The 23,877-nt window shown below is 36.0% G+C and overlaps 3 protein-coding genes across 3 annotated transcripts; all 3 read right to left on the bottom strand.

Annotated features, from left to right (window-relative positions):
* Nucleotides 1-6,356: 6,356 nt before the first annotated feature.
* On the bottom strand, nt 6,357-6,752 carry LOC141700410 (uncharacterized). Its single transcript, XM_074504189.1, has one exon. The coding sequence runs from the start codon at nt 6,750-6,752 to the stop codon at nt 6,357-6,359; it is 396 nt and encodes a 131-aa protein (XP_074360290.1).
* Nucleotides 6,753-13,363: 6,611 nt separating this feature from the next.
* LOC141706278 (cytochrome P450 CYP72A219-like) lies at nt 13,364-15,835 on the bottom strand. Its single transcript, XM_074509077.1, has 5 exons — nt 15,469-15,835; nt 15,055-15,275; nt 14,695-14,939; nt 14,148-14,526; nt 13,364-13,918 (listed from the first exon to the last, which is right to left on the bottom strand). The coding sequence occupies exons 1-5, from the start codon at nt 15,830-15,832 to the stop codon at nt 13,493-13,495; spliced, it is 1,635 nt and encodes a 544-aa protein (XP_074365178.1). The 5' UTR covers nt 15,833-15,835; the 3' UTR covers nt 13,364-13,492.
* A 1,508-nt stretch (nt 15,836-17,343) lies between these two features.
* Nucleotides 17,344-20,110, bottom strand: LOC141708420 (cytochrome P450 CYP72A219-like). The gene is made up of 5 exons (XM_074512042.1): nt 19,748-20,110; nt 18,870-19,087; nt 18,512-18,762; nt 18,010-18,400; nt 17,344-17,921 (listed from the first exon to the last, which is right to left on the bottom strand). The coding sequence occupies exons 1-5, from the start codon at nt 20,028-20,030 to the stop codon at nt 17,496-17,498; spliced, it is 1,569 nt and encodes a 522-aa protein (XP_074368143.1). The 5' UTR covers nt 20,031-20,110; the 3' UTR covers nt 17,344-17,495.
* Between the last annotated feature and the right edge of the window lie 3,767 nt (nt 20,111-23,877).

The following is a 23,877-nucleotide window of genomic DNA, read 5'->3' as shown; positions in this document are numbered from 1 at the left end:
AACGTGCTTTTAATGACTTGGTAAATGCTGACCTTAAGAAAACGGTGGTTAGACCCTTACAGATACCTCAGTCTGTAAAACAGATCTTGGTAAATGCTGATCCTCTAACCTACAGATCTGTTTACCCTGATGTATAACCCACCACCACCACCCAGACAACTCAACAACCATCAGAACATACCACACATACACCTCAATCTACTCAACCTTATGTCAGAACATATCTTAAAACTTCACAGCTACCTCAACCTTCATCATCAGCACATACTGTGAAGCCTTCATCTTCCAAGCCCAAGAGGACAAAGACTGTACCTCAGACAACACAGAAGAGAAGGAAGTTTGTTCTGAGAGATGAGTCAGATAGTGAGGAACAGGTTCCTGTATCAGAACCTGTTATACAAGAAGCTGAGAAGGTCTCTTCTCAGAAGGATACTGGAATTGGGGGATCTAAGCTTCTCAAAAGGCTTAGAAGAATGTCTTATGCTGAAACTCCCAAGAAATCTACACCTTCAAAGAAAAGAAAGAAACAGAGAGCTCACAGGCCAGCTTCAGATGATGAGGAAGCAGCAGCTAAGGAAGGAGATCAGGAATCTCTGATCTCAAAAGAGCCATAATTTGCTGGAGCTACTGCATCTCCATCTTCATTGTCACCAACTCATGAAGCTACTGCTACAGATAAAGCATCTACACCACCTGCGTCTCTTGTACATGAACCAGTATCTACTATAGACCCAGGCATAAGTGCTGAAATTGATATTCACAATCTAGTTGTGCCTGAGGTTCTCTATTTAGAAGCTCCAACAGCAATAAATCCATCAACAACACCACTTACTGATGCTAATGAAACTCCAGAATTGTCTACAACACCTTCTCTGCATCTAGATGTTGATGATCAGAATATAGGTGAACATCAGACTATGGATGTTGATCAGAACTTGGAAGCAGATCAGCACCTAGAGGAGGATGTTGAAGTCTCAATTGCTTCTCATACTGTTCTTTTAACAGAAGATGCTGATTCTGTCAGTTCTGATGCTGTAAATGCTGATGATACTGGTGATGCTGCTATAAATGCAGTTGCTGATGAAGCTGGTCCTTCAGGATATGCACCTCAACAGACTGTTTCTAAATCTGAACTAGTCAAGAAGTTTGTTCGAGGAGAAGCACCAGTACCTTGGAGTGAAACTCCTAGAGGACAGGAGTGGACTAAGGAATGGAACACAGTTACCTTTGTTCCATCTGAAAAAATTCTTACTGAGCACTTGGAGAAAGCTGATGAGCTGCTAATTAATGATGATTTCAAGACACGGCTTCGAGTCACTGCATTGAGTACTAGACATCTGCAAGGTCTACATTCAACAACTCATGCAGAGTTACATAAAATTCAGGAAGAATTGCTCAAGCAAGAAATGATTAAGAAAATTGACAAGAAAACTTTCTTTCAACCTACCTTTGACATAGTTGCTTATATTGAGAAGACCCAAGAGAAGCAACAGTCTCAGATTGATGATATTTTGAAAAATCAAGCTTCTCAGCAATCTCAACTCGATGAAATTCAATCCTCAGTGGAATTTCTTATCTCTCTTCTCTTACCTGCTGATGCCAAAAAGGGGGAGAAGTTAATTAAGTCCAAATGCAAAACTGTTAAGACACTGAAGGGGAAGGATGATAAAAAAGATGATCAGGGAAACTCTGGAATGGGTGGAGGTCATGGTCAAGGTAGTGGTTTCTCATCAAGAAGAGCTGAAGCTACAGGTCATAGAACAAGTTCTAATACTGGAAAAAGAATTACTTCTGATACTAGTAAAAGGATAAGTTCTGATGAACTTTTGGATCTTGATGAAGAAATATCAAGTCAGTTATTTCTTAAGGAAAATCCAGGAATGGACTTTGAGAGTCTGATGGAAGAAGAAGCTAGACTTAAGTCAGAAAAAGTCAATTCTAAATCTGAAGCTTCTGTTGGTAAAAAGAAACTTCCTAAGGCCAAAGGCATTGTGATAAAAGAAAGGATAAATCCTGAAGCAACCAAGGTCAAATCACAATTGCAGATAGATCCAAGGTCCAAGGGCAAAGAAAAAGTTGGTGAACCTATAAAGGTTTATGTGCCTCCTGTGAATGAAGAAATTACTGTTGAAGATGCTGATCATACTCTGACTTCAAGGAAGATTTTTAAGACAATCTCTGACATGACTCAAGTTGTTCAGAGTCAAGATATAGTTAGTTCTGATATTACAAAGAAGCAAGTAACCTCTGACATAGCTCAAGTTGACTTGATATCAGAAGATAAGGAAAATGAAACCTCTGACATTGCTCATGTTAAACCCTCAAAGTTACTCCTACCAGGATTCACCAAAGCCAAACAGACTCAACCTTTGAAGACTGCATCAAGTGGTTTTGAAGCAAGAGTGGTTACTGGAAAGGAAGCAAGAGATAAATCTGGATTGGGTAGTGCTGATGAAAGAAGAGTACATAACACAACCAATGATCCAACTTCCTTAAGTGAACCAGGTATTGGAGAAACTCCTGAAAGATTGAATCAACTAGAATCTATACAGATGGTTTACCATACCTACTTGAAAGAACACATCTTGTTGTACTTCATGACAGATGGTAGGGTTTACATATAAGGGAAAATGCTATTTCACTGAAGTATTTTGAAGAATTGGAACATGTATTATTCTTACTTCAAGTGAATGACAGAATAACAAAAAGTGCTGCAAACTATTTGAAGAATCAAATTCAGAGACAGAAAAGGCTTTATTCTATAAAGTCTGACAGCACATATCTTCCAAGGTACAGAGATCACAAGGGTGATATTGTTGAGATGAAGCCTAACTCTGCTAAGATTATAACTACCTTTCTGGGTTATAAGGATGTAGAATTCAATCTTGAGTCTGACAAGGCGTATTTGATCAGACTGGATCAGGACATAAGGAAAGCTAGAATTAATGATCTTAGGGCTGTTATCTTTCAAACTGGTGAAGATTCTGCAGAACTTAAAGATGCTAAAAGGAGGATGATTGATGAACTCAGATATGCTGAGAGATGTTTGTTAAAGAACTATCTCAGAACAACTCCTGACATCAGAGAGATCAGAAAGTGAAGCCAAGTCAAGATCTACAACTGCTCAAATTCTGATATGAATATAGACTGAAGTTGTTATCAGTAGTTAAAATTGGTAAAGCTTTAAGGACTGTAAGTTGTAGTTATCTAGTCAAATTCTCATGCATTTGTACTTAATATTTTTGACATCATCAAATATCTGTTAAACTTGTATATTATGCTAATTTACAAGTTGGGGGAGATTGTTAGATATATTTGATAATGTCATGACTAATATGATTTATGTTTAGTTTTCAGATCTTACTTAAACATGACAAATCAGTACTTAACTGAAATCAGCACTTATACTGAAGTCAAAACTTAAGTTATCAGTACTTAAGTTTTAGGAAATATTTATCAGAAGATAATATCAGGACTTAAAGGAAACGTTTAGATAAGGAAGGCGGCTGATTGAAAGGAAAAGAAGATCAAGAGAAACGTAAGAAGAGATATGCATGAAGAAGGAATTCTATGAAGAATAGAATACTTGGAAGAAAAGATATCTGATTGATATATTTTAGGAAGCAGAATTATATTTCATATCAATTAGCGATTATCTTGTAACTGTGTAGTATATAAACACAGATATAGGGTTTACACTATAAGTGTTATCGTTATCAAGAATATTATTCATTGTAAACCTAGCAGCTCTCGTGATATTTGTTCATCACTGAGAGAGGACAGTTCCATACTGTAACATAATTTATTGCTTTGAATAAAGTTTGTTTTCTATTACTTGTGTTATTAGAATTCGATTTGATTGTGCTATACACTGTATTCACCCCCCTCTACAGTGTGTGTGACCTAACAATAGTGCCATCTGGATTAAATTTGGTTTTGAAGACCCATTTACAACCTATAGCATGTTTATTATGTGGTAAGGGAATAATTTCCCAAGTATCATTGGCTTCAAGAGCCTTTATTTCTGCATCCATGGCAACAATCCAGTTTGGATCATTCTTAGCTTGATTATAAGAAGAAGGTTCCATTGGAGAAGAAAGTACATTATTGAGACTGACTAAATAATCAGGTATGACAGAAGCATTAGCATGAGAAAGAATATAAGAATCAAACTTCTTTGGTGTTTGAATGATCCTATTAGATCTCCTAACAGGAACAATAGTAGTATCAAGAATAGTGGTATCAGGGACTTCATCATTTTGACAAGTAGAAGAGGATCCAGTGTGTGTAGGAATGTCAAAATGACGAATGGATGTTGAAACAGAAGGTGGAATAGAAGTAACCAAATGATCAATATCAGCAGGATTGACCACTGGTAAAGAAACAGCAGAATGCTTAGAAGAGTTACGAGAAACTAAAGAATCTGATTGTTTAAAAGGAAAAATATCTTCCTTAAACAACACATCTCTACTTAAGAAAATTTGCTTTGTTTCTAAATCAAACAATTTGTAGCCCTTTTGAGAGAAGAACACATTTCTTAGCTCTAACAGCAAACTTATCTAAAGTTTTTATAGCAGCAAAACACAAACAACCTATTACTCTAGATGATCATAAGAAGGAAGTTTTTCCATAAGCAGCTGATAAGGAATTTGCCAGTTTAATACTGAACTTGGCATGAGATTTATCAAGTATGTTGCAGATAGTAAACAATCTCCCCAAAAATCTATGGGAAGATTAACATGTATTCTCAATGCCCTAGCAGTATCTAATAAATGCCTATATTTTCTTTCAATTCTGCCATTCTGTTGAGGCACACCAGGTAAACTTCGTTGATGTATTATTCCTTTAGAATTGAACAAAGCAGTGCAAATAGTTTGTAAAATTTCAGTGCCATTATCACTTCTTATATTTTTAATCATCTTAGAAAAATGATTCGAAATATATTCAATGAAACCAGAAATAATAGAAGGCACTTAATCCTTAGACTGGATCGAATGTGTCCAAGTAACTCTAGTATGATCATCCATTATTATTAAAAAATATCTTGCACCGGAATAAGTAGTTGTTCTGTAAGGCCCCCATAAATCTATATACATCAAATCAAATGAAACAGGAGACCTAGAATGTGACTCAGTAAATGGCAATTTATGATGTTTAGCTAAAATACAAGCATAACAAGAAAATTTATCCAAATCAGGAAAATAAATTTTCATATGTTTTAATTTGCCAACAGAAAGATGTCCAAGCCTAGCATGAAAAAGTTTTACATTGGAAGTAACAAGATTAGAGGAACAAGAAAAATCAGATGACTGAAATCTATACAATCCAGCATTTCTTTTCGTAAAAGCTTGGATTGTATCAGTTGAAAGGTCCTGAAAGAAACAATGACCTTGATCAAATTTGGCAACCAAATTATTTTGGTCAAGAAGCTTGCCAACAGATAACAGATTGTGTTAAAATCTGAAACATACAAAACATATTTCAAAAGAATATTGGATGTCAATTTGACATTTCCAATCTGATTAACTAGTTTAATCGTACCATCAGGTAAACAAATTATAATAGGAGTAGGGATATCATGTATTTCAGTAAACAACACAAAATTAAATGCCATATGGTCACTAGCTCCTGTATGAATGATCCATGATGCATTAGAAATATCAGACTCTACAAAGTCTACTTGAAATGCAGAGACAATACCCGCAAAGTTTACTGATGCTTGCTGAAAATCATCAGAGATAGGAGAACTTGGATGTTGTTACATCATTTTCAAGACTTCCTGATAGATAGCTGAAACCATTTTAGAGTCCACTGTAGAAGATTTTGAAACATCAGCAGGTGCTATTCCATGCATACCAGAATTGTCAGAGACATTTGCAACCATCCTTTGAGAAAACTGTGAAGCCTGTTGAGTTTTTCCTTTGAGAGTTGTGTACCAATCTGGATAGCCTACCAGCTTGAAACATTGATCAACACCATGACCTTTCCTCTTGCAATAGTCACAAATTATGTCCAACTTTATTTTCTTGAAATCCTTCTTGACATTGTTCATCACTTTAGAAGATCCTTGAGAGTAAGAATTGTAGTTTTGTTTTGAATTCTGGCTATAAAATGCACTGATCTCAGGAGTCTTAGACACATTAAGATTCAAATGATTTTGTTTCTCAATCTGCTGAAGAATATGATAAGCTTTAAGGACTGAAGGCAATGGTTCCATGCTTAGCAAATTTGTTTTAACAGAATCATATTGCTTATTCAATCCACAGATAAGTTGAATCAGCTTCTTAGTCTCACTAGCCTCTGCAGCCTTCTTCAACAAATTGCAAGTACACTTACTCATAGCTCCACAATTACAATCAAGACAGCCTTCTCAAAACATTCAATTTATCCCAAACATTCTTCAATTTACCATAATATTCATCAATAGTCATGTTATCTTGTTGTATCTTAGACAGACTAGTATGCAACTCATATAGCAGTGGAACATTAGATTTCCCAAACCTTTCAGCAATGTCATTCCACAACTCACTTGACGAAGTAGCAAAAATAAAGCTATCAGATATTACCTGATCCATAGATGAAGTAAGCCACGATATGACCATATAATCGTTGCGAATCCACTTGTTAAAATCTGGAGATTCATTAGTCAGTTTTGGTAGAGATCCATCAATAAAACCGAGCTTGTTCTTAGCTCCCAATGCCATTTTCACACCACGACTCCAGTTAATGTAATTCTCACCATTGAGTAGCATAGTTCTCAACTGTTATCTCGGATTATCTCCAGAAGAAAGATAAAACGGATCATTGTAGTTCACAGCCTGATTTTGTGTAGAAGTTTCATTAGATTCAACATGCATCTGAGATGATTGAGCACCAGACGCCGCCATTAAGATCAGAAAGAAGAGATTTCGAGAAATCGATAAAACAACAAGAAGATTTAGATGAATCTAATCGAAGAGAGATCGAAGAAAATGATCGATAAAGATCGAGAAATCAAGAAACAACAAATGAATAGAAAAATGATGACGAATCAACGAAGAAATAATCAAGATTCTAACTAATCTATTGTGTATTGAAGAAGAAAACAACGATGAACGGACACTATTCAACCATGCTCTGATACCATGACAATATCAAGCTTATTCTTGATCTTCATCTTCTTCAACTTACAGAGTAAACAGAAAAAAAATATATTGAAAGAATGAATGTGCTCCCTGAGCTGTATTTACATGAGTATATATATGATCCCAACTAACTTGTATGTATAGCTGTAATTCCTAACTAACTATCTGACTGTACATGCTCACTGTGTATATCTAATAATAAAGAATATTTAACTCAATAGTATGACTTTTTTTTATAAAATTATTTTCCTTTTTTAAATAAAAACAATCTATCCACCTATACGTTTCTATTCTATACTTAATACTTAGATTAATAATACACTTTTCTCTAATTTAAATTCACCAGTTCTATAAATTAACAATAACATATAACCGTTAGACGGAATACCGACTTTGGGGTGTAAGTCTCAATCAACTCATCTTTGGTTCCAGTTCTCTTTCTCGAGCCGGGTACACCTTTTAAAGGAGGCTACCACGACGCTCCCTGGCATTTGATAGCAGGTATCTTTTCTCCTTACTATCCATTGATACAAATCGAAATGTGGCTTGAAGGCATTTGTTTTCTAGGTAGCTGCTAGTTGTTCGATTTCCAACATTTCCACGACGTTCTTCTTCTTCCTTTCTACCATCCTAGCGAGTAAACACTGCTCATAAGAAGATGCAAGTCAAAAATAAAGAATATAGTAGAAGCAATTAATTATACACGGGAAGTACCAGAGAGAAACGAAACCAAAAAAACTTAGGCCTGCTCCTCCTGAATTTTTAAAAAAGGAGGTAAGTTCTTTGAAAGTAAAGTATTTTCTTCCCATTTTTGGAGTGAAAGTTTTGAAGTGAAAATAATTCTAATTTTCATTTATTACCACTTGTCGTTCCTTTTTAATACTTGGGAGCACAACACGATTTACTTTTTTTTAAAATTTGAGATCAAAAGGTTAAATAAGAGGATCAAAAGAGAAATTAAGGCCAAAATTTTGTTACCATTAAATAGGGCAAACAATCGATCATTTTCTCGACCAACAGCCGCTCAGAGCCGAGGCTCCTCAAGATTGCAGAAGCATGTGTAATTACAGGCCTCTTGGGGCGTAAGTTCGTCCGGAACCACTATGGTCGAATCCATTTGTTATTACAGTGAGTGCTTCTTGACCTTCGTCCACTAAAGAAAGCACCAGTTTTCATGGCTTTCTTTATTGTTAGAGATAGTAGCAAAACAGTCTGCCCGACTGGTTCTTCGAGCTATGGTGTAAAACCCATTACTCTTCGGGTACTTTAAGAATCTATAGTGGAACCAAAATGAACGTGTATGGGTCACACCTTCGCCTTTCAGACACTGGTTCTGGAAGGCATTTATATGGAAAAGCCCTTTCAAGTCCATTTATCTCAGGGATAGTGTCATCTTTTTAAACAAGTCCTTTAATAGAAGGAGAACATGCACCGGAAACCCGTTCATAAATGAAGATTCTTAGATTCCTGTGGACACACCTCCGTAATATTCAGAAATCGGAGAAGTGTAGAAAACTTGATCTATTTAATCAGGGATATACACGTGCCACACCCCGAAGGGAAATGTCACTGTTGGCTATGGGCCCAATATGGCCCACTGAACGAAACCCCATATGGGCCGAAGGTCCACCAGGCCATGAGCCAAAGGCCCACGGAGTGCCACAGGCTAAGGCCCATCTCTCCTCCAACCGTTGGGATCATGAAATCCTAACGCCCCCTTTTCACTCCCCTTATTAACGATGAGCAACGGAAGAACATTAATGACGGAACTGGGTACAAAACCCCTTGGAAACTAAGAAGTAAAAACATTCTCATTCTCTCAAACACTCTACTTTTCTTATATTTTCTTACCCACTTTACAACCAGATTCTTATCCTCACACCGGAGGTGAATCGGGGGAATGATCCCTCGCATTCTCTTCTCTTTCAGGTCACTACCGAAGGTAGTTCCTCGGAGGCCGAAGCCTGTTCATCCATACGAAGGAATCCGGGCGTAACATTTGGCGTCGTCTGTGAGAATTACGAGAATCACAGGACGAGATATCGAGACAATGACAAATATAATTCACGAGCACTCACCACCACCAGGGTTCCCTCCACATAATGCGGAGCAGACATCCTCCCTGGTGGACGCCGATGGAGTCATCAAGTTAACCCCCGAGGAAGAAGCCTTGCTCATGAAGATCCGAGCGGAAAAGCTAGCTTCGGAGAAGGGCAAGGCCAAAGATGACCAAGCAGAGAAGGAGGTGGAGGCCCGCGCGAAGCGAAGAGAGGCAGATGCGTTACGGCTGAAAGTTTTACAGCTCCAAAGAGAGGAAATTGAGCTACAAGAAAAAGCATTGCGTGAGGCACTGCAGGCTGATGAGCCAGAAAGAACGACTAAGCACAGGAAAGACCGTAGGGTGCATAAAGAAGAAGATGAGTCTGACTCTGATTCGCATCCCCGAAGAAAGAGAACGAAGCAACCCTTTTCATCTGATTCAGACGAAGAACCAGACGGGTCCCGAATCAGGCTCACTCGCCTAGAAAAAGCCATGTTTGATGACTAGAGAGTCGACCGAGAGCCGATTGAGAGCCGATCGTAATAGAAGAAATTGAACAATATCGACCCACGCTAGGCGAGGAGAGGCAGTTCCCCAAGATGAGTGAGTTTAACGGAAAGGGAGACCCCGAGGACCATTGCGAAAAATACGAGTTGCTGATGATTGGAATGGGGCATAATGATATCATGCTCTGCAAAATGTTCAAGACCTATTTGAAGGGATCTGCCTCGATGTGGTACAAGTCCCTCAAACTCATGTCCATCGGGTCGTATAAACAGCTGAAAAGAATCGCACTTATGTCGGAAGATGAAGGATACTGAGGCCTTGGTCCACTGCAGATAAAGGGAGAATGAAGAGTTGGGGGATTATTTGGCTCGGTTTAAGGAGAAAGCTGGAATGGTCGCTAATCTGGACAAGATTAAAGCAATGGGTTTCTTGACGACGGGGCTAGACCCCTACAAAGGTAAAAAATTTTGCTCCTCTCTTTATGATTTTCCCCCCAAGTCCCTAAATAATATATATGTGAGGGGCGAGAACATTCGCTGAAAAATGGAAAGTATCGGGGGATATAAGGACTCCTGAAGGGATGACCGATCGAAGCAAGCCGACTGATACGAAAGCTCAAGATCCAGTTTTGACCGAAGGGATGGAAGGAAATAAGGGAGAAATGAGATGGATCGTGGGGCCGAACGACGTCGAGATAGAGATTCGGCCGTATTCACCCTTCTGAATGCGCCAATCTCAGATTCTTCATGAGATCAAGGGCAAGCCGGGGTTCATTCGGCCCGCCAAGATAAAGGTCCCAAATCATAAGAAGAACCCCAAAAAATATTACGACTATCACAGGGATAAAGGGCATAATACCGATGAATGCTACCATCTCAAAAAGCTGATTGAGCGAATGATCAAAGAAGGCGAACTTAACCAGTTCATCCGAGATGTGAGGGATAGACTGGGATCGAAGGATAACCAAGAAGAAGCAGAAGTTGAAGAGCCAGAGCGAAGAGATAAGATAACGGGCGAAGTAAAAACTATATCTGGAGGCAATATCCTAGACAAGGATAGCAAGACAACGAAAAAAAAGTATGCCCGTCAAGTGTACAATCTCTATCAGTTCGGCCCGGCGAAACCCCACATTCCCATGACTTTCAGCACTGAGGATTATGAGGACGTCATTCGCCCACATGAAGACCCCCTCAGAAAATTCCTTGTATATTCCTAAGTTATTCGTATGGCAAGAAGTCACATAAATTTCTTAGTATTTAGAAAAATATCATTGTCATTTCAAGAGATGCAATTTTTCGCGAGAATATATTTCCCTATATTTTTATCCTTCTTCAGACTTTATTCTTTTACTTGTTTCTGACACTGTTTTGGGAACTTTTACACCTCATTATTTACCTACTCAAAATTTTGCTAGTTCTTCGCACACTCATAATCCTCACGTTCATGATTCTCCTGAAATAGAGAACACTAATACAAAGAACTGAAAGTTCATTACCACCAACTAGGAAATCAACCCGAAACGTTAAACATCCTGGTTATTTGAAAGATTATATACACTCTTATGCCAATCATACATGTCAAGATAATGCTTGTTCATGCACCGTGACTTCTCTTTCTACTGATACAGCTGCCTTTCTACTGCTGTGATATATGTACCATATGTGACTCATTCATCTGAACCTAGTTCTTACAATAAACCTATTCAATATCCAGAATGGCAAAAATCCATTTCTGCAGAGTTCTCAGCTGTGGAAGCCAACCGTAATTGGTCTCTTCTTAAACTGCATGCAGGAAAGAAGCCCATTTCTTGCAAATGGGTGTTTAAAGTAAAACAAAACTTAGATGGCATAATTGAACGAACGTTATAAGGTGTCAAAACTTAGATGGCACGCATATTGAAGGTGTGGATTTCACAAAAACGTTCTCACCTGTTGTCAAAATGCCAACAATAAGAAGTCCGGTGACTACTGCAGTCAAGAAATGATGGGATTTGTTTCATTTGGGCGTCAATAATGCCTTTTTACAGGGTGATTTATTTGAAAACGTCTACTTGAGTGCACCACGTAAGATCCTACTTTGGTATGCAAACTTGAAAAATCCTTGTACGGGTGAGGCAGACTCTAGGAATTGGAACACGAAATTCAAGACAACTTTGCGTATCCGAGAATGAATATTTTTTATTCTATAAGGAAAATGACACTTCGGTTATCTATTTGGCTGTCTATGTAGACGATATTTTGGTGGTTGGAAATGACTTTGATGAGATATCTGTTATTAAAGCTTACTTGAATGAAGTCTTCAAGATCAAGGATCTTGGTAAACTTTACTACTTTTTAGGACTGGAATTTGTTGAAGTTCCAAATGGAATGGTCATCTGTCAAAGAAAGTTCATCATGAATTTGCTCAAAGAGTTTGATTGTACCGATAGTATACTTGTTCTCACACCTTTGAAATTAAACACAAAATTGTTACCTGAACAAGGCACATTGTCATCTGATGCTTCTTTATATCGAAAGTTAGTCGAAAAGTTTAATTTCCTAACCAACACTCGTCCTGATCTTTCTTTTTGCGTTCAACATGTCAATCAATTTATGTCACCTCCAGAAAAACTCACTCGGATGCTGCTGTTCGTGTTCTTAGATATCTCAAAAATGCTTCAAGCCAAGGGTTGTTGTTAATTACCAAGGAAACTTCATTCACTTTAGAAGCTTATTGTGATGCAGACTGGGCAGCTTGCTCTAACTCAAGGAAGTCTATTAGTATCCTTTTCATTTTTCTAGGTGGTAGTCTTATTTCTTGAAAATCAAAGAAACAGCATACTGTTTCTTTGTCTTCTGCGGAAGCAAAATATAGATCCTTACGCAGATTGACATCTTAACTTGCTTGTCTTTTTCATCTGTTACATGAACCTGAGGTGTCTGGTATCACTCCAATTTCAATCAAATGTTATAACCAGGCAGCTATTTACATAGCCAAAAACCCTGTCTACCATGAGCGTACCGAACACATCAAAGTAGACTGTCATTTTGTATACACAAAGCTTGTTTCTGGGCTCATTTCGTTATCATATACACCTTCAAAGGACCAGTTTGCTGATATCTGCACTAAATCTTTGCCAGGTTTTCAACATCCACCCTCCAACTTGGGGGGGGGGGTGTTGAAGTAACATAGAGTTAGCTTTGCCTCGCAATGACATCACTCATACATCAGAGTATCTAATTTATTCTAGAAGAAGTTAGTTAGAGATTGTAACAAACTTACTCTCTCACTCTCTCGTGTATATATGAGGTTAGTGTAGATAGATTTGATACTGAGCATTGTAACAACTCAATGAAACTGTGAATACATTTTTTCTTTGCTCATCATCTTCTACATTGTGTTCTTAATTTACTGTTAGATTTACAGTTTTCACACAGATTATGGGTCAAAAGACCAATTACATATTGTTAATCAAGTTAAATTTCGTACATTTTGCTCTTTCTTCTTTTAAAGGATCTCAAAATTTTCTTAGGGATACCTCAGGTTTGCCCCCGAGTATTAGTCAAGAACCATGTTTTCACAGATGTTGCTTGCAGAAATAAGGTTAAAACAAATAGAATGCGAGGCTTGACTTGATTCCAGCAATCCAACCATTAAATCCGACAATCCTAGTCTAATATTCGCTACACTATTGCAGAATTAGATGTTTAAAATGTAATTAGCAATATATAGTAATTTGTTTACCAGAAATTCAAATTTACAACAACTTATGGGTCAGGCTCCTGGCCTTTCCGCAAAAATTGCCAATGCCATTGTCAATGCATGACTGGTTTCATTTATACTAGAGCTTCTGTAGAATTATTTTGGCTCCATGTTGAGGTTGGAGAGTTATAATCTGGAAAGGAGAATGTGCATAAGAGGGCGAAAGTTCAAATGAGAACTCCTGCAGGATCATTGCTAACGCCATTTTGGCTTCAACCATTGCAAAATTTTGCCCAATACAAATTCGGGGACCTCCTCCAAATGGCATATATGACAACCTGCCTTTTGTTGCACTAAAAATGCCATGTGAGAACCTTTCTGGCTTGAATTTATGTGCATCTTCGCCCCATAAATCAGTGTCATAGTGCAGTAGGAGAATCGGCAAGACAAATCCAATCCCAGCTGGAAAATTTGTATTTCCTAATTGTGCTTCATTAGGAATTCCTCGGATAAGCATAGCAGCTGGAGGGTATAACCTTAGCACCTCCAGCAGTATCATTGTTATCTACATTAGAGAAAAATTAGTTTTTGCAGACAGAACAGGAGTACATATGTGTGTACCGATGCCTATCAGAAAAGATGGGGAAATAACTAAATGTAAAGAAACAGAATAGTAACATTTAGAAAATATAAATAGTTTATGCCAAAAGTGCAAGTGCAAAATTATATGCTCAAGTTAACTTCAAATTTCTTTCCCAAAATTTGTGAAATCTGTTGAAATAATTGTTACTCACTTTTTTAAGATGGCTAATCCCGTCGTAGTCTGGTTTTTCTCTTCCAAAAGCTTTTAGAACTTCTTCTCTTGCACTGATTTGCCACTCTGTATGTACACTCAGTAAAACCATGGTCCACACAAGCAAATTTGAGGTAGTCTCTGACCCGGCAAAATAAAATAGTTTGCACTCATCTATCACCTCCTGGATACTCATTCCTATTCCTTGTTCTTTAATTTCCTTAGAGTTTGATTCTGTTAATATACCTAATAAGTCATCATCATTGTTGGCTTCTCCCTTTTGCTTTTCCAACTCTCTTTTGCCGATGATACTTTTAATTGAAACTTGTAATTCAGTGCATACTTGATTCATTCTCCTACATGCTTTGGTTGGAATATACCTGCAAGTTTTTTTTAGTAGCACATGATTTGTTCAATATGAGATACATGATGCATGTAATCGTACTTTTACTAATCTAGCTACGCCATTTACACGAATAAGTTCTCAATACTTTTATTTAAAGAGAAGCATAAAATTGAAATAGTTAATGTTTCAAAGGTTTCATTACCTCCAACCAGGTATAAAAGAAACCCATGCTAGATGAATGGCAAGATGAGCTTGCTCTTTCTGAAGAAGAAAAATCTTTCTCCCTTCTTCGTGATTACTACCAAATGCTGTTCGAGATATAACATCCCCGGACATGTCTTCAAGATAAGGCCAAACATCAACTTCAGCTGAACCTGTTGCTGACACTAATACATTCCATTTCTTGAGCATATCTTGGAAACTCAAATGCATTGCTGGCAACATATTCTATCAATATAGAACAAAGTAACAGATTAGAGGGAAATCTTCATACTTGGTTAATTATTTTAAATACTAAATAATTTTGTCAACTTGTGTAAGTGTAAATTAGGATTGCAGCAACCTTTAACCTGTCTACGTGAAACGCTGGGCTGATTAACTTTCTGTGTCTAGTCCATTTCTCATCTTCAGCTGTCAAAAGGCCACCGGTTATTATTTCGCCAATCGGGTTCGGGTAAGGCTTTCTGAAAACATTTGACTTGGACATAATCTCCTTGATTAGTTCTGGATCTAATATGTTGAGCCTCGGTTCAGGTCCCCACCACATATATGAATTTGTCTTACCTGCAACACAATTCATGTAACTAAAACTCGCATGTCGGGTTTAAAGTCAACTCTCTAGATAGAACAATCCTCACTAGAAAAATCAAGTAAGTAGCTTTACCTAAAGAACACTAAACAAAACTTGCACAAGTAGAGATTGGTTGTGATTAGTAAATATATCATCATGAATATGTTATTCAAAACATTGTCATACCATATTTTTCGACAATGTAATGGATGTAGGGTAACGCGTGCTGGGAGACATCACCAGAGGAGAGACTGATCTGTTTGGGTTGCTCTGCTTTAGTGACCCTTACATAGTCCCCCATGTCACCAAGAAGAATCCTGTACGGGTTTCCATTAAAACCCTGAGCTTTCAGGTACTTCTCTAGCTTCTTAGGTTTCAACCATACCTTGTTAATCACTTTTATTGTCACAGTTACAAATATAACTATCACAACTGAGATTGCTATAGAAAATAAGAATGAAATTTCTTTGGCATCCATTTTTAGCGCTGAAATACAATCACTCAACATACTTATCCTGCAGTTTTGCATACAAAATATAGCCGGCCACATGTATACTTGTTATTCTCTTGTGTACATATTCTTTTGAAAGTGACTGCCTAATAAACAGGGGATCTGATGAATAAAATTTATGCATCTTGATTTCACCAATTTCTAGCTTAGACGTTTCTTATTACAGATGTAACCAATTTATTGCACAAAAGAATTGACTTTAGTTGTTAATTTAAGTTGTATTGTTATAATATTTCCAGAGGTTACATAAATCTGCATGAGGGCGCAGGGTAGTTAAAATGGTACGAACAAGACACAAAAAGATGATAGATCCTGCCTTTTAGTAGGAAAATCATATGTGACTCAAAAATCAGCGAAGCTTACTACAACAAAATCTGTCAGCAGATAAATGGACAAAAGGAGGGAAACTCGGCGTGGGCTTACATTATACTCGGTGTATCCTCCTAGGAATTAGGAAGAGTAAGGTCTACGTAGTTCTTACCTTTACTTGAGGACTTGGGAGCCTCGAAAAATTTCCGCTTAATCTCGGCTTTGATAAACACATGCATCACAATAACAGATAAAAGTCTTTCGGAGCGGGAGTAAACATTATGCTGTAAGATATTGGACAAAAAAAGTTGGCTATCTTATGCCGGGATACAAGTATGTTCAAAAGTTTTGGGTGTTGGTAATGGCTTACGAAGATCTTAAACTGTTATTATAAACACCTTCCCTCGTTTGAAAATTCATTTTTGGGTTAAATAGTTTATCACATACCCCCATTTTTCGTCGGAGTGGATCACTGTTCACGGGCGCCCATTTCAGGGAGAGTAGGGTTTGCTTTCATGTTCATAATAAGTTATAAAATTTTTAGGGGCGACAAGAGTCAAAACTTGAGAGCTTAGTCAACAATGAGCTCTACCCGTATTTTATCCAATTTTACACTTTGATGGTTGGAGTTCGAAATTTGCAATATAGTAGGCAAAAATTGCTTATATTGTTGAAGAAGGTGGCGAATGGTCATTTTTTGTAATTTTCACAAAAATGGTCCTCAACCACCTTTTCGATGAGTAAAAACAATGTCTAGTCAATATACTGCAACATTCAAACTTCCGTCAAAGTTCAACCACCACTTTATAATTTGTAATTTATTATTGATTTTATCAACAGCAAGGTTTTACAGAAATGGAGGAGAAATCTTGTCATTTACAATCTTAAAAATGAAATGAAATCTGCAATGTTGTTTCTATACAGATTATACATAAATAAGCCCTGCATGCTCTTAATGAAATGACTAGAATGACCTTTGCTCCCAGAACAGCATTTGAACCTGATGTTATTTACTTGTTCCTGTTAATTATATCATTGGGAATGGAAAATTGATACGTAACCAACTCCTCGAAACTCCTTAAGATATTAGATGAGTTGATTACTTAACTGTTCCAAGTAATTGATAATTTGACCATTTAGATTTAGGTCACTCATTCCAACACTAATTAAGTTAGCGGAAGTTGTGGTATATCAGCCAAGAGTCCACTATTAATTTGTTAATTGGCTTGATGGTTCTCAGATTAAAAGCCAATCAGCAACAAATATTTATATTGATGAAATAACTATACACGAGTGGTATATTACATATTAGCTCTGAACGTCAACACCAAAGTTTAGGTCTTTATCTTTATTTTTAATATGACCACAGTGTCATCAAACCTACAAGCATGACTTAGATTTTGCGCAAAAGCAAATGAGCACCATATTGGGGTTGAAGGGTTAACACAAATGAAGGTGCATGAGTGTAAGAAGGTGAAAGCTCAAAGGAGAAGCGCTGAAGCATCATTGCTATGATAATTTTTGCTTCCTGCATTGCATAATTGTTGCCAATACATACTCTAGGTCCCCAGCTGAAAGGGAAAAATGATACCCGATTATTGGTTGCTTTACTAATTCCTTGCGAAAATCTATCTGGGTTGAACTCTTTCGCATCCTCTCCCCATATTTCAGGGTCGTGATGTATTAGTAGTACTGGCAACAAAAACTGGACCCCAGGAGGAAGTGTCATATTTCCTAGTTTTGTGTCTTTGTAGATGACTCGTGTAAATATCGGGGCAGGAGGATATAATCTTAGCACCTCGTACAAAATCATTGTTACCTATAAACAAATGATTGTTGATATATGTTAGAAAAGATAATTGAGGTACTGTTAGTACCAGAACTGTAACAATGTTTGAAGGACTTACAGTTTTGAGGCGGCTAAGTCCATCATAATCTGGTTTTTGGGTTCCAAAAACCTGAAGCACCTCTTCTCTTGCATAAGCTTGCCAATTTGAGTGGATGCTTAACATAATCATTGTCCATGTTAGCAGATTTGATGTACTTTCTTGACCAGCAAAATAAAATGTTTTGCATTCCTCAATTATTTCTGATCTGCTCATTCCAAGGTTTTTGTTGTCTCCGTTTTCTTGAATTTCTTTCTGATTGGATCTCATCAACAAACTCAACAAGTCATCACCAATATCATCTTCTCCCAAATTCATGGCGTGCTCCCTTCTTTTCATAATATCAGTAAAAAGGCATTTCAACTGAGAGTTGATTTCTTTTAGTCTCATGTTTCTCCTAGTTGGCAAAAACCTGCAAACATATAGGAAAGAAAATGAAGAAATGTTATATACTGGATAAAACAGAATACATATATGCTTAGGAGTAGATATAAAAAATAGTGATGTGTGTCAGTGTGTGTACCTCCACCCTGGAATGTAAACAGATTGCAAAACTTGAAGAGTAAGCAGAGCCTGTTCTTTTTGTAGTTGATGTATTTTTCGACCTTCTATGTAGCTACTACCAAAGGCAGTTCTAGAAATTACATCACTCGTTAAGCCCTCAATATAAGGCTGAACATTGAACTCACAAACTGCACTGGAGTTTTCATCAATTAAGATCTCCCATTCCTTCATCATCTCGCCAGAACTCAAGCACATTGCGGATAACATATTCTACATCACAAAAAAAAAACATTTAAATTTATATTACAAATTTTTTTTTGTACTCCTTGTCACCAAGAGTGTCATATATGATTAAGAGCATCTGTAGACTAACATGCCTTTAGTTTGTCAACATAGAAAGCTGGATTAACGATCTTTCGATGTTTACTCCATTTTTCATCCTCATAGCCTGACAAGCCAGATACTAGAAACTTTGCAAGAGGATTATGAGTGGGTTTCTTGAAATCCTTATTATTCATTAGAATTTCCTGGATCAGTTCTGGTTCCATAATGTTCACCCTTGCTACTGGACCCATCCATGTAAACGAACTCTTTCCTGAAATTTATCAATTGTTTACACTTTGAGATGACATCTATGCATACAACATCATGCTAATTAATACTCTGTTCATTGTTCTGACCCTTTCATTGCTAGTTAAACGTGTTATGTGACAACAGAAGCTCCTAATCAGATGTACCGTTCCTTACACTAAAATATTGGTACCACTTTGGAGCATTATCACAGCTTTCTTATGGAATCTATGAATGGGATCGGTTCTTTCAGAAGCTGGAATCTTTTCCTAATCAAATGTTTTAGTCCTAGATGTACTGGTGAGGTCTGCGAATATTTTACCATGTATGGTCTTTTTGGTTTAAGCCTCAACGATCATACGTTCATATGTTCCTAGAATTCAGACTTATTCCATGTGTGGTACTGAGGGCTAGGGGGACTTATTCAGGAAACTGGAATAGCAAAACTGGCAACTAGCTAGCAGCCACCTGAAAGGCCACAACTTGAACTAACACTTTTTCCGCGTCTACTATTGTAACATGCATGATTCATACAACTTACACAAATCTATTTGCAGAGGAACAACTGTAAGTTCATTTATAAAATATAGTAGTGTTTGTGCTATGAGTGACAAGAGCGAGTTGAATAATATAAAGAGTGATGAACAATTAAATATGTGTATTGTGTAAGTACTACGTTACGTACCATAAGCCTTGATAATATGATGGTAGAAAGGGATGACTCGAGGAAGAAAATCATCACAGAGATTAATAGGATTAGAATTAGCAAGTGTTGCCATATGTTTAAGCTCCTTAGTGTCACCGTAGAGTAAACGATATGGATTCCCGGATAGACCTTGTTCTTTTAACATCTTTTCGATATTTTTTGGCCTAACCCATACCCACATCACCACCCTCCATGCCCATATAATCACAGCCAACAAGATTGCTATCAGCAAAAGTTCCCTTCCCATGTGTTTAGTATCCATAATTGGTTTATGTATGTATGATATTTTTTGTCTATATACTTGTTTCTGATGGCCAAGGAGACTTGGTTCTGTGACAAGAAGAGCAAAATGCATGAGGAATATATAGGCCTTGTTGATTCGTTAAGAAAGAAAGTATTACGGGCTTTGGCCGTGTGGTTTGAACTAAACCGTTATTGATTCATTACAAAAAAGTGGTACTGATAACGGTGCGGTGTGTTTGAACTAAAATCATAAATAAAATGATAAGAGCAATTTTATCAAATTTTTAAATTATATCACATAAATCTTGAACCGCTTAAAATTTGAATTATTCACAAGCCATATATAAAATAAGAAAAAAACATTCATATTTAAAATAAGTTTTGTTAAATTATTCATACTAATAATCATAACAGTAACAAATAAGATAAATAGAATGACTCATTAGAAAAGTTAAAGTACAAGTTTAAAATATACAATAACTTAATAACGTTGTGTAATCAGGTATGCAAAAATAGTAATAATATATTTATCTATAAAATAATAGTTATTGTTGCAAATGTGCTAATATAATATTACATATAAAATATAATATTAATAAATTTATATTATGTTACTAATATAATTATTATTCGTTTAACACCATGCTTCCTCCGAAACTTGAATCATATAATTATTATTTTTTAAAATTATGGTGCAGTGTGGTTTAAACCGTAATATAAAAATTTCAAATCACAACATATTTCGTACTGAGGTGTTTGTGAAAAATTAAAATAGCAATCACTAGAATTAAAAATAACGTTTTAGGGTATGATATGAAACGGGACAGAGGTTTATATGGTCCGAGCGGTTTTGCGAATACCCCCAGAAGACGGTGATCAGCTACTATTGATTTTAAAAAAATAAGGTTGATGTAGCACCTATCTTTGGAATCTCCTTTAAATTAGATACTAGATCATGGACCACTCGAGTTTAAGTAATTGCACATATATACATTTATTGTTTTTCCTGGTGAATGGCTGGTGGCGAGTTGATGTGTAAGGATCCGGATCCGGATCCGGATCCGGGAATAACATCAAATTAATCAACCTATAGCTACTGAAGTACAGGGACTAGATGATAAACATATCAATTGTTGCACTACAATTATTGTTATTAGCAAGATCCTAAATATTCGTAAGCACGAAACTATAATGGCGACCTTACAATTGAAATATGGTTAGATTCTACATATTTGAAAATGACACTAGTAAATTAACATGTTAAATGATTATTTGATCATTAAATTCAAACTCAACTTGCAAACTAGGTTATCAAACTCCAAATTTTACAATTAGGTAAAATATATAACTTGTAAACTAATGACCACTTAACATATCTTTCAAATTAGTTGTGTTTTTTAAAAAAAATTACGAAGATTAAATATTTTTAAATATTTAAATATTATATTTATCATTGATACATTAAATCTATATTATTGAATCAATTTAACCAAACAGTGTATTATCACCTGTTTACAAATTTGGAGTCACTTGCAACTTGGTTTGAATTAATTGACCAAATAAGTATCCGCATAGCTGATAGATCGGCGAAAGTATTACTGGCGATTTATTTATGTCGTTGCATAACACGGTCCGGGAAATATGGGATCAAAACGCGGGTCAACCAGGTTAAATCGGGTCATAGGTTAACATGTTTTATCACTTTCAGATCAATATCTTCAATATGCTCTCAAATCTCACATTTGTTCTTCACCAATATATCCAGAAATATCAAGTCTCATGGTTTCATCTCAATTTGTTTAAATAGATTGTACCTGGATTTCATAGCCGTAACCATCACATCAACAAAACTTTAATCTTTGATATTAAACTATTTGATCTGGGAGTCTTTCTTCACATCGATGAGGCCGTGGAAGATTTTGAAGAGTGGGTTGTTGTAGTATGATTTAGCTGGTATTAGTATTAGTAGAACAATCCTCAGTGCTCCGCTTTATCAAGTCAAACAGTTTGAATTTATATTGTTGATTGTTGTTTTTGGTTAAGAAGTTGATTGAATCTAAAGTGAGCTGAGTGAGTTAAGAGTGTACTTGTCTATATTGACGGTGTGGGTTACAATTTCTTCATTTCAGTTTTGTTTTAATATTAGTATATAACATGTGCGATGTACTTTTGTTTTTATCATTACATATTGTAAATTTTAATTTTAATATGTTACTGGCATGATTCGAACCTTATACCGATTCAATAATACCAATTTTCAAGATTAAATCTAACGGTTCTCGTCAATTTAATGTGACGATTCTGGATTAAGTGACCAGAGAAACAACCAAACTTCCAATGTTTCGTCTTTAATATAATAGTACTTTTATATAACTCGTGCGATGCACGGTCAGTTTTATCATTATATATTATAAATTTTAATTTTAATAATATGTTACTTGTAAGACTCGATCTTATATCAGTTAAATAATATTTTATAAAATTACATTTAACGGTTCTCATGACGGCTCTAGATTGAGTGATCAAAGACCAACAACCAAACTTTTATTGTTTCGTCTTTAATATAATAGTATATATATATAATTATAAAAATTATGATGTAATAAATATATCTGTTATATCTTAATGAGCACTAGTGAAGATTCACTCAAATTTGTACAAACAATGTCACTATTGTAAATACTGATAACCCATATTTTTAAAATTTGACCCGTGGGTTGACCAATATTCCTAAATATACTAATTCATATACAAATTAGTATGGAAACATGGACTATCCACTTCTAAAATGGGTTTTAAAATCATTAAAAAATTAATTATCAAGATTAAAAAGATCAAACATATTATTAAAATAAATTTGTTATTATACCAAATCAATTATAGATCCACAATTCATGCTAATACTAATTCAAATCCAAAAATCATTTTTCTTTATTCGATAATCATTATCTAATTTACCCTTTTTACATCTTTAATTACCTCCGTCCATTTTCAAAATTAAATCTGATGACTCTATATATGAGCCATATTATAGGAAGAACTTCTCTTTATTGATACTTTAATTTTTCAACCCTTTATAAGTGAGGTCATAGTCTTCTATTTATAGGAGTCCTTAATGGACTTCCTTTATTACAATTGGGCCTATCTCTTAGGCTTCCTATCCTTCACTTATCTTTCCTTTAGTCCTGATCTACATTACCTGTCTTTAATATTATTTTCTTATTATCTTTGGCCCCAACATTTATCCCCAACGAACGAGTAGCAATATCTTCAGATTTGTTGTTTCCTTCTTGAGTTAATTTCCTGCAAAATAAATTAAAAGAAAAGAGAAAAAACGATATTAATTTTGTCATTTAATTTTTATATACTATATTTCTTCTTCTTATTATTATTATTATTTATTTATTTTTATGAAAAATCGATTGGTGTTTTGTTGTATAGCTTCTATTTGGTGTTCGTTTACTTGTTATATGTTTTATTTTGAATATAGAGGACGCTTCGTCTTCTACTCCGTAGGAACAAAAAGGGGGGAAACCCGGTAGTATTTGAAGAACTGCTTCAGACTCCCTTCTTCTTTCCATTGCATCTGTAAGTTCTTTCTTCCCTTATTTCTGTTTCTTTTTCCGACATAATATCTTCTTCTTTTCGAAAGCTTTTTAAGATAACAACTCGGCGTTTGCTTGAGTTTTGAGAGTATGGCCGACCTAAGTTCGTCTTCATCTCAAACTATACCCCTTCGTAACCCAGAAAAACGTCCCCTTGATGAAAGGGATGAAGAGTCGGCTTTAAACTTAGATAATTTAGGATTACCCAATTTGAATTTTGTACCTCCTTCGACTTTATGAATGAGGAGGATTTTTTCGCAG

Source organism: Apium graveolens, chromosome 2 (assembly GCF_009905375.1).
Source record: "Apium graveolens cultivar Ventura chromosome 2, ASM990537v1, whole genome shotgun sequence".
NCBI classification, from domain to species: Eukaryota; Viridiplantae; Streptophyta; class Magnoliopsida; order Apiales; family Apiaceae; genus Apium; species Apium graveolens.
This window is presented reverse-complemented; position numbering and strand designations above follow the sequence as displayed.

What these genes read in the sequence shown, in the direction of transcription:
- LOC141700410 (XM_074504189.1), bottom strand. Translation starts at nt 6,752, where the DNA reads ATGCTACTCAATGGTGAGAATTACATTAACTGGAGTCGTGGTGTGAAA.
- LOC141706278 (XM_074509077.1), bottom strand. Translation starts at nt 15,832, where the DNA reads ATGTGGCCGGCTATATTTTGTATGCAAAACTGCAGGATAAGTATGTTG. An exon ending in TTCACGTAGACAGGTTAAAG is followed by an intron (nt 14,940 to 15,054) that starts GTTGCTGCAATC and finishes CTATATTGATAG; the next exon opens with AATATGTTGCCAGCAATGCA. An exon ending in GGATTAGCCATCTTAAAAAA is followed by an intron (nt 13,919 to 14,147) that starts GTGAGTAACAAT and finishes TCTCTAATGTAG; the next exon opens with ATAACAATGATACTGCTGGA.
- LOC141708420 (XM_074512042.1), bottom strand. Translation starts at nt 20,030, where the DNA reads ATGGATACTAAACACATGGGAAGGGAACTTTTGCTGATAGCAATCTTG. An exon ending in TCTATGTTGACAAACTAAAG is followed by an intron (nt 18,763 to 18,869) that starts GCATGTTAGTCT and finishes TTTGTGATGTAG; the next exon opens with AATATGTTATCCGCAATGTG. An exon ending in GTTTACATTCCAGGGTGGAG is followed by an intron (nt 18,401 to 18,511) that starts GTACACACACTG and finishes ATATGTTTGCAG; the next exon opens with GTTTTTGCCAACTAGGAGAA.